Source organism: Camelus dromedarius, chromosome 1 (assembly GCF_036321535.1).
Source record: "Camelus dromedarius isolate mCamDro1 chromosome 1, mCamDro1.pat, whole genome shotgun sequence".
Classification (NCBI taxonomy): Eukaryota; Metazoa; Chordata; class Mammalia; order Artiodactyla; family Camelidae; genus Camelus; species Camelus dromedarius.
The window spans coordinates 71380025-71391422 of NC_087436.1; the positions used below are offsets into that span (position 1 = coordinate 71380025).

An 11398-nucleotide genomic window follows, 5' to 3' on the forward strand; every position below is an offset into this window, starting at 1 on the left:
ACTGGAGAGGGTGAGGAGAAAAGGGAACACTTCTACACTGCTGGTGGGAATGTAAACTGGTGCAGCCACTGTGGAAAACAGTATGGAGTTTCCTTAAAAAACTAAAAATAGAGTTACTGTATGATCCAGTAATCCCACTCTTGGGCATATATCCGGAGGGAGCTCTAATTCAAAAAGACACCCGACCCCAATGTCCCTAGCAGCACTATCTACAATAGCGCTGACATGAAAGCAACCTAAATGTCCATCGACAGATGACTGGATAAAGAAGATGTGTACGTATAGACAAAGGAATACTACTCAGCCATAAAAGAGAATGAAAAAATGCCATGTGCAGCAACATGGATGGATTTAGAGATTATCATACTAACTGAAGTAGGTCAGAGTGAGAAAGACAAATATCATATGATATATGTGGAATCTAATATGGAATCTTCCATGTGGAATCTAAAAAAATGATACAAATGAACTTATTTACAAAACAAAAACAGACTCATAAACATATAAAATAAACTTACGGTTACCAAAGGGAAAAGAGGGGGATGAATTTTAAATTTGGGATTAACAGATACATACTACTATATATACAATAGATAAACAACAAGGACCTACTGCACAGCACAGTGAACTATATTCAATATCTAGTAATAACCCATAATGGAAATGAATCTGAAAAAGAATGTCACTTTGTTGTACACCAGAAACACTGTAAATCAACTATACTTTAATTAAAAAATACTTCTTAAAAACCCTATGAAGTAAGTAGTAGTAATATGCCTATGCTACATACGAGAAAATGATGCTTTGAGAGGTTAAGTTCATCAGCCAGAAAAGTGGTAGAGTCAGGATTTTAAACCACACAGTGAGCAGAGTTGTGCCCCTGACCATCTGATGGAGAAGAGGCAATGAACAATAATAGGTCCTCTAATGCATGTACTGGCTAGAGTTTAGATTAACAAATGGACTCTACCTGCAAAAAAGAGAGGTTTTCATACATATAAGAAGGAGAACTCAAACTCATGTAAGTAATTATTTCAATCATTCTTTCTGCTTTTATTTGTGTGCATTAGTACATATAAAACTACATGTACTAAACAGGAAGAAAAATTGTAGGAAATGTAATTTACTATTAAAGTATCTGAAGAGTCATGTATTTAATCCTATTTTGCTTTCTATAAGTTTCCTAAATACTATTTTTATCAGTCATTTCAAGAACAAGACAGACTGTTTCACGCTGCTCATAACTTAACTCTAAATTCCACTAAGATTCATCATGATGAATTTGTGGCCCTCATTTTTATAAACAAGAGACTGACATTTTACCACAAAATCTCTCCTACAGATTTACAGTTAGTCAGCAAAGTCATGTAAACGTACTCGGAAAATTGGGGTAGATCAATTACACGTGGGCACCGAGATTCCTAAGCTAGAAGGCTCTTCCCACGCTTTCTGATCCATTCTAAAGAATACACAACTCTCAAATTCTGTCCACGAGGTAGATAAATCTTCTTACAGTCCCGATAAAAAAACAAAACATTTTAATAATATAATTGTTCATACTTTGAGGTACTTGATAACTAGAAACATGATTAATTCATGGCAACTTTCAGAGACTGCATAACCAAATATTTTAAAATTATGTTCAAATGTCAAGAAGAACAGAGCCAAATTAAAATGTTTAAAATCAACACTTTCCTATATTGCTAAGGTCACAGGACCTCAGATCATACAAACTTCTTCAAAAGTTATTTGTCAAAATGTAGCATGCTAATGTGGTTTTACTCAGGAATCAACTTCTAGGGCTCTCTCTGAAAGCGGTCATTTGAAAAAGGCAATAATCTACTTACAACATCATGTGGCACTGTTCACTATCATGAGAAAATGGAAAATAATTACATAAATTAAGGGCTATTAGTATGATGGGATGAAAATGATGTTTACAAGGAGTTTGTAATGATATGGAAAATTATACTAAAATATTAAACAAAACAAAAACAGGTATACCAAAAATCGCCCACAATCTGTGTATTAAAAGAAGACTGACTAGAATATGCTAAATTATAACAACAGTTTGATATTTGTGATGATTGTCAAAAATCTGGGGAATACAGAAAAAGAAGATAATTACAATGGCCACATATAAAGCATCTACAATCAGAACAAAAGCTGATTAATTAAAAAGAATAATTCAGCAACTTATAACAATAGAAGTAGCACAGCTTAGAAATAAATGCTGATCTCTATCTAAGGAAGTCTAAGGAGAGGGTTCCCAAAATTCTTGTAATAGCAATCCTCTTTGAGGAAGCATTAAGGTTCCTTTTAAGTCTTCACTGTCGATATATCAAGTCAAAGTAGTATAACCAAGCCCTTCATACTGAAACCACTCATGATTTTAGCAGGCAATTTGGCATTGTCCCTAATGAATTTCCAAGGTAATCTAGGTTGGCTACACACAAGTGAACAATGCTTAAAGATAACCATCCTGGAGACAGACGTGACCTTGGAGATTTCTTAATATTTCTGAGTAACATTATGCTGATTTGGTACAATGACAAAAGAAAACAAAAGTATGAGGAAGAAATATTTCAGCTAAACAGCAGTAAGTTGCTGGTGACAGGTAACGTGCTGCATTTAATAACATCTTCATCTAAAGCTCAAAGCATTTGACTTTAATCATTCTGATGTTCAATAGAGGAGTGGGAGTTACGTCAGTAAAGTGTATGCTCTTTAGTTACAAGGAAGAGCAATGGCTTAGGTGGCTGAAATCAAAAATTTTACAAAGGATCCCTTTACACCTCCTTTAAGACACTTTTTAGTATTGCTGCTGCAAACTGGATCGGCAGATGCCAGTCGTAGCTTATTTTACTTCCACTGATGCCAGCAACAAGGCAAGTTATCCCAAACAGACTTTAGAGCAAAATTAGTGGACACTCCAAACCTTGCACATAATTCAATTCAATTTGCCAAACATTTATTGAGTACAACCACAAAAGTGTAAAAACTGATAAGCCTAGGTCCTTGGCTTTGTGGAGTGAGAAAAGATGTCACAAGAAGCCTTGATAACATTGAACAATTAATTGTATAGCCATTGTTTCAATCCTCATTTTCCTGGGGACCAATTAAACCTGGAGAGGGACATAGAACAAGGGCATTTTAGGAAATTCAGAAATAGGCAAATCCCAATATGATAATAACCTGCTTATTAGATCTATGCATTAAATAACAAATATCTGAGAAGTCACAAGGTACGAAGCTCTGTTTTATGTATGGGGATAGAGCAGTCCTCAAGACAAAGTCTTTGCTCTCTAGAGGTCTACACCAGTGGAAACACATACTCTGTGCCAAGGAGAAGGTACAGTGACCCACACTACACCTTGAAACCCAAACAAGTACCTGAAAATGATGAAAAATTGTTTCTCAGGAAACTGGATATTTGAGAGGACAAGATCAGCAACTTTGTTAAGAATAGAATGAAATGGAATTAACAACTGGGAAACAAACAGGGCAGAGAAAGATGGGCATGCCCCAATTCCAAGAGTGCGAGGGGGAGAGGGAAGAGAGCTGAGCACCAGAGCCTCACAATTCTTCCTCTGATGATACTCAGGCAATCTCACAGCCGTGACTTTGAAACAAAAGGACTCAAAGAATTCTTTTCCAGATTCTCCAATTTCTACAGAACTATAATTATTTCCTAAGCCACATGTGTCACAGAACAAGCCTCCTTACCCAATGAGGTCTGCCAGCGAGCTGCCCACAATTACCCTCAGCATCTACCAAGGCCATATTCTGAGACAGAAATGAAAGAGCTCCTGAGATGCCACAGAAGTATGCTCCTGATCTTACAAAACACTTCTACACATACATACACAGTGCATACACATTCACATGTGCACCTGTATGTATGTGTGTATGTGTATGTGCATACTTGTGGGTATATGTATATACTGTGTATGTATGTAGACATGGGTGTATGTGCGTATATATGGGTGGAGGTAGGTAGGTAGCTCCTCTCTGGTTGACAAAGGAGCGGCAAACTAGGTTACAGTTCAAAACCTATTTGCCCATTTTCCTGAGAGTGAATTATACTTTCCCACATACCAAGAGGGCATTTTTCCACTAGGTGGAAAAAGAAGGAAGAAGTCATATCCCATACTACACACTTCATGGTTCATATATATATATGTCTTTTTTATTGAAGTAGAGTCAGTTTACAATGTTGTGTCAATTTCTGGTGTATAGCGCAACGTTTCAGTCATACACACACAGACATACATTCATTTTCATACTCTTTTTAATTATAGGTTACTACAAGATATTGAATATAGTTCCCTGTGCTATACAGAAGAAACTTGCTGTTTATCTATTTTTATATACAGTAGTTAGAATATGAGTATATATGTGTGTGTGTGTGTGTGTGTGTGTGTGTGTGTGTGTGTATTTTCTAACCTGCCCCCATCAGAGACTGCCTTCTCCCACTTAAATAAAAGCCTTTCTAGTCTAGGGGGGTGAAGCAGATCAGATATATATTTTTAATTGGTTTCCTAAGCCAAATACTAAAAAAGTATGTATTGTGTTTCTAGTCTTTAAAAGCATTTACAGAATTGGCAGAATTAATCTATTCTGTTAGAAATCAAGTCATCCTTTGTGTGGGGCTAGTGCTAAGGAAGTGGCCCAAGCACTAGCGCTGTTCTTATGGACAGAGGTGCTGGTACCTACATGTGCTCCCTTCGTGAGGAATCAGCAAGGTGCCACTTACACACTCTATTCTGCAGGTGTATTATATCTCAATAGAAAGTATTTGTTTTTAATTCAGCTTCCTAAAAACTTGTGGTTTGTTACTAATTCATATTTATCTCTTCCTGAGACAGTAAACTATTCACAAATTATTTGGAAACATGGAATTTTCTCTAGCCAATTTATAGATCAATAAATATAAACTAATTAATTCCACAAACCTTATTAGTCTTTCCTAATTGTGTCACTGACCAAATAGCACCTCCAAGCAGATACATAAAACTGTTTTTAAATCAATTATGGGGAAAAATTAATTATATGTAGAGGAGTACATTTTACCAAACCTCCAGGTTAGCAATCCCCTTATGCATGGGAACAGGGGAAAGAAATCTCATTACTGCACATAAAATTTTTGAAATGTATTTTAAAATTCCTCTTAAAAACTACATAAATGTTATAACCCAAAGCCATATGATACAATTCTGCAATCACAAGACTGAGGAGTCAAGTCTATTTTTATCTTTATTTCTTCTCTCCACTCAACTTGAAAATGGTAAATAGAAATGATAATAATAAAAAGGAGAAATCTCATAAAGCAGAGGAACTTGGGAACAAATAAACCTCCAGCAACACAATCTAATAGTACCATTACTCATCTCTTTCTCACCAAATTAAAGCGTACTTGTACTACTTTCTTCCCTGAAGAAAAGAGCTACTAAAGTAGTTATATGAGCAAAAAGACTGGACCAAAGTCTAACCCTGGGCCTTTCACATATGAGCTTGCTAATTCCATCTGAAAATTTAATCAAAGCAATCTATTTTATTCCTTGTAGAATATGTAATCTTAAATTAGCTTTTTAATTTATATATCAAAACATTGGACCTTTAAGTAATCAAATGTTTGAGAAATAAAAAGTAAGACAGCTTTGTTTTCTCTATTTGAAGACTGGTAAAAAAAAAATTCTTCTTTCAAAAGATACATATTGATGGCTGAATGCTAGCAACTACAAACGACAAATGTGTCTTCACAGACACTATCTTCTCAGTGCAGTTCTCAGTCAGTCTCCTCCCCTTCATCCTGCTCCTCCTGCAGAGGTCTAGGTTTGGGAAGGAGCTCTAACAACGCTAAGCACTGAGTAGGAAGGGAGCGTTCTGACATAGGATGATACACACCTGCATACAGATATCTCTGGGCCTGGATCTTGGGGTCCCTTCATTAGTTTACAAGTGTGGAATCCCCCCAGCTCTCCACTATGCACTACAGCAGGTTGCTGTCTGACCTCTCAAGCTTCATTTCCTTCAAATCTAAACTAGGCACAATGTGTCCCCCCCCAGCACAGAGGGGAGAATTAGGTGACACAAGGCACATAAAGCCACTAGCACTGTGCCTGCCATGTAGCACACAGGCAGTGACTTATAACTGTGTCTGCAGTAATGAAAACTTTTCGTCTAAAGGATGACTTTACAAAATCACTTGACAAATACACAATTTACAGAGATTAATACTCTGCCAAAAAGAAAACTATCTTTTAAGGTAACCCAAGTTAAATGTGTGTATAAAAAGACTTTGAATGGAGTCTGGCTTCCTGCCAGATGACTTTTAGTCTTTGAATTCAGAACAAATATATTATTATAAACAGATTTTAAAAAGACCATGGACTTTGGAGTGACATGTTACAAGTCACACTCTGAGCCTCAGTCTCCTCACCCATAAAATGGGAATAATTCCCATATCATCAAGTAATACTGAGGTTTTAGATGTTATTTGCAGAAGGCCTACCAGAATCTTATACATCAGTAGATAATTATTTTAAAGCAGATGGCACAAGAGAAGTCATCAGAGGGATTACTCAAAGCTGGAAAAATTTAAGAGAAAACTTTCCATTCTCTGTACTTCATTTTCCCCTTCTTTGTAGCATTCTTACACTTTGTTTCTCTTCTAATCAGATGTGCTCCTCATGCTATACAAGTTGATTTAATTTGCTTTATCTTGGTATCTTCTTCCAGCCCCTCCATCACCCTCCAAGTACCTACCAGTGGCTTGTCCAAAGACAGCAATAAATTGACACCTGAAAAGTCCAACTGCAGGAGAATTTTTACATCACTACAATTCAGCCTGAGGAAAGTGGGACCCTCCTCTGGAAATAGGAAGAGAAGAATAGAAAAGTTCCTAGACTACAAATTATTTCTTTAACTATCAATGGTAGAAATTTCAGAAACAGCATTTTGCTTAGCTTACTTCATTCCCTACTTTCTACTAAGGTAACAGTGACATCTGAGAACAAGGCTTACCTATTTGCACCATTTCTTCATTACCAGCCTGGAAAGGAGGGGGAAAAGTAAGAAAAAGAAACAGTTACTGGGTTTCATCTTATCACCTTGTGAGTTTTATTTCTACCATTAATGCTTTTCAGGAGCTGGCTAATCAGGAGGTGCTGGAGACCGGGGTTGGTGTCTAAAGGCTGCACCTCCGCTTGTAGAAGGTTCTTGCGGCAGAAGCATGAACTAGTTCAATAACAATTTGGGACAGGGTGTTGTTTGCTCATTTCAATTTTAATTTAACATTCATGAAGCCAGCAAAAATAAATACTGACACTCAATATTCTCTTCTGAAAACTCCTCAGCGGTAGAATAGAAAGGCTCTGAATTTATACGTGCAAAAAGAAGTCTGATTTATCAGATTTGAAGTCAGAAATCAGCTCGACAATTTTATACTTTCTACCCTATGGTCGAACCAGGAGGACCAGAGACGCTACCAAAACTCACAGAGAAATTCTGTACCCAAAGTCCCACCGGCCCTGCGCTGATGATTTACTACAAACGGCTCGGCTTGTCCCGCTGAGCCTTCTCAAGGACTCTTCTGAGAACATCGGGCTTCACCTTGAGTCTCCAAAGGGTGGGGGCTGGGCCGAAAAGAAACAGAGCTGCACTCAACTTAGCTTTAAAAAGAGGAGGAGTTGTGCAGAGGGGGAGGGGAGAAAAGCGGCCGGCGCCTCCAGCCTCTGCCCAGGAAAATGCAGGGCAGGAAACGTCCCCGGGCCCCCCTCCACAACTGTCAAACCCCAGCCCGGCCGCGGTCCTCCCAGGACACGTGTCTACTGGATCGCTCCCTGTCCGGCCCAAGGACTTCCTGAAACCCCCGCATCCGGCTGCCCGAAAAAGCTGTGAGTCAGTGAGGAGAGAAAGCCCCGCGAACCCGACTCCGGCTGCAGCAACCAGAGTACTGGGATCCTGGACCCAGCGTCCAGAACTTCATTCAAGCGCCCAGACCGCCCTCCGGAAAGGGGAAACCCAGATGGCCCGGCGAGGATGCGAATTGGCTGCAGTTTGTCACCAGGAATTGTTACGAATGCCGCAAAGTGAAGCCCTAGGTGTGACAAGCCTGGGCTCCCCGAGTGGGAGTCCTAACCTCCCGTGCAATTCAAACCCCCACCCCCAGAAAGCCCCGCACGCTGCACCCAGCCCTTGAAACACCGTTCGTGAATGCACAAGATAACAGGGAAGGATGGGAGGGGGAGGAGGAGAGAGAGGAGGGGAAAGAGGGGAGGAACTTTTTCGGGAAAAGGTTGGGTTTGAGTTTTTTATTGTTATTATTTTCCACTTACTTGTCCATCAGCTGAAGTCCTAACCTCTACCAGAGCGGCTGCTATCAACCAAAGTGACAGGAGAACCATCACGAGTCGAGTTCACTTTTCAACCACTGGGCAAAACAAATGCCCAGAGCAAATCCCCCCAAAATAAGTTTCTTAAAAAGTAAAAATCAAAATAAAAAAGGAAAAAAAATACAGAATTTAAAAAAAAAAAACTGATCTTCCGTGCTTTGCTTCAATGAAAATGAAATCTGAGCTCTGAGACTGGCCCCCTCTGCTCTGCAGTTCTTTCCACTTCACCTTCTCACCCCGTCCTCCCAAACAGAGTGTGCAGGAGCGAGAAGGTGCTGCGAGCTGGGCACGGGCTGCGCCAGGAGAGGGGGAAGGGACGAGGGGTTTCCAACTATCTCTGCCCGAAGCGGCTTTTTCTAGGCTTTTCGAGCACCATTGGTCCCTAAGGTTAGCGCTGAGAATGCTTGGGTCCCCTGGAGCACAGCAGGGGGAAGTATTAAAGAGAGAGACGAGCGAGCGGGAGCGGGAGAAAGACGCAGGGAGAGGGCGACTCCGCCGCTCGCACAGAGGTGGGGGCGGGAGGAGCCGGAGGGGAGGAGGAGGAGGCAGGCAGAGGAGGTGGGAGGAGTGGGCCGCTCGCCGGCTCCTGTTGCTCGCAGAGCGGCCGTCTGCTCGCTGCCGGCGACCCGCAGGGCGCTAATAAGGCGGCCGGAGCCCCCCGGGCGGCCCCTCCCGCCGCTGCGCCCACGTCACGCGAGGCCGGGGCCCGCGCCCCCTGCGCCCGCCCGCCGGCGCGGGAGGAGTGGGGAGGACGCCGCCGGCGGCTGGCCCCAGGCAGGGTCAGGGTTTGAAACCACGAGGGGACTCGAGTGGCCCGGATTCGACCCACACACCTCCCCTCAACCCGGGATCCTGTCCTTCCCCGCGAGATGGGCGAGGGGAGGTGGCAGTCCAGGAGAGCCACGGGCCCCGACTGGCGGGACCTGCTTTGAGTTAATTATAGGAAGGGGGAGGGTCCAAAGGCCGGTCCTGGGCTTTAGGAAATTCACCTCGTCCTACCTTCACTGCTCTCCCAGCCGGGGACCCGTCTCCCCGGAGAGAACCCCGGGAACCTTCCGGTCCGGTCATTAGGACGCGGTCACCTCCCCTCCGGACACCAGACGCCTAGCACGTTTTTTCTTTTTTTCTTTTGGGATGTGCTTCCTCCCCCCTTTAAGTTGTTTATGCTTTATTAGTTTATATTAGTTTTAAACGATGCCATGTGTCTTTCTTGAGTCACCCGGATGCTTCCGTTTATCACAAGAGTACACACACAGGCCTAGCGTCTCTTCCTCTCACCAAGATTAAGTTATCAAATGATTTCTGCCCTGTGTGGCTCGGAGCTTCCTGGGAAGAGATAACACCAACCTGGGCTCCAGAGACTTCAGAGTTTGCTGGAATCCAAGCCCAGGCCCACTTCCTTAGCGTTGACTCCTGTGGGCACTTTCCAGGGAGGAGAGGGATGGAAAAGGAAATACTTCCAACTTCCACTGACCGGTTTCTGACACTCCCTCTCTAGAACAGATCATGAGAGAAGAGTGAAAAGGCACAAATTTAGGTCTGATTTTCAAGACTTCAACTGGAAGGAGTCTTTCAGAGGCCTGCCTAAAAGAAAATGTGCAGAAACTACTGTTTGTTTTGGTAAGTGATGTCTCAATACGTCATAGTTCCTTTTCTTTTAAAAACGGTGTGAGTTTGGAGGGTTTGGAGGGCATACTTTGATTCATTATTTAATCGTTGCATCTTTACCTTACAGGTGGTTTGTGTTCACTGATGTGTTGTCTGCTAAGTCTTCTCAAAATCGTGTATACAGGGCACTTACATGTTCAAACGAGAAACCAAATGGCCCCACCTAGTAACGTGGGGTATTACATTAATTAGTTATTAGCTGGATCCTGTTTAGACCTCAGCACCGAAGTATCTCTAAAGCAGTTTTTTCCTTCAATTAAAGCCTTCAGCAGTTTTGTAACCTGTCATTGACTTACTATCTGGGAGTGATTTGTTGAATTTTGTACCTAATTTTCTTATTTATTATAAAGAAATAATCTTTATATTGTATAAATAAAAATTATATCAACTTATGGCAACAAGTAAAAGAATAATAGAGTACAAATCAGAAACCCTAGGGTCTAGGCCCCGCTAACAGCTGTCTGGCCTTCACAAATCTCTAAAATTCTGTTTTGGTTTTCCGCCTATGAGATATTTCAGCTCTACAGTTCTCTGATTTTAAGGAATAGCAAATATTGTATTTAGCATGGAGTTAGAGCAGTCCTTTTTGTTTTGGTTTCATAAAATTCAGACGTTTATCATTATCATAACTTCTGGTACAATAAGGAATTCATGTGACTTTCATGAAAACAGTGGCTTTAGAATTTTTTGGCCATGACAGTGAAAAGATGTATTTTGCACTGTGACCCAATAAAAGTTTCATGATTCAGTACTTACTAGGTACAACCACCCTGATACTTGCTATCCCATTTGTTTCGTTTAGTTTTCCCAAATCCTCAGGATATATACACTTCATTGATTTCACAACCCACTGAGTTCATGACCCTCATTCTGACAAACATTAACTTGAGAGTATATAATAAGGTTTATATTCTTGGATTCTAAATAAGTTGAGTTCTTATTAATAAGGTTCTCCCAATGTACTGCAAGACAAAGTTTCCCAAAGTGTGATGTGGAATGTTAGATGTTTTACCAAAAAAAAAAAAAAGAAGAAGAAGAAGAAGAAGAAGGATTCTCTGACAATCAACTGAAGTTTGTGAACTGCTCATTTGAACAGAATGAAATGGATTTATTTATTTCAAAACTTCACGGACTTTATAATCCTAAGTGCATTGTAAGTCTTCAAGAGAGAGATGTAGTGCTTTGGCCCACATTGATGTGAGCACAGAATGCTTTTTTCTCATGCTTTATGCTCCGAGGAACACACTTGGGGAATTGCCATTACAATGACCAATTGCTAAAGTAGAATGAACTTTGAGAGAGGTAGGATTCACATACAGATTCCACCTCAGTCT

The 11398-nt window shown here is 40.9% G+C and overlaps 1 protein-coding gene across 1 annotated transcript in view; it reads right to left on the reverse strand.

The window, feature by feature from the left end:
• The window catches only part of ADAMTS3 (ADAM metallopeptidase with thrombospondin type 1 motif 3), a 241526-nt gene extending 232492 nt beyond the window's left edge, over positions 1-9034 (reverse strand). Inside the window, exons 1-2 of the mRNA XM_010982707.3 lie at positions 8340-9034; positions 7027-7054 (exon numbers count right to left, since the gene is read on the reverse strand). Coding sequence (XP_010981009.1) covers positions 7027-7054; positions 8340-8408 — 97 coding nt within the window. The 5' untranslated portion in view covers positions 8409-9034. The remainder of the gene's footprint in view (positions 1-7026; positions 7055-8339) is intronic.
• Between the last annotated feature and the right edge of the window lie 2364 nt (positions 9035-11398).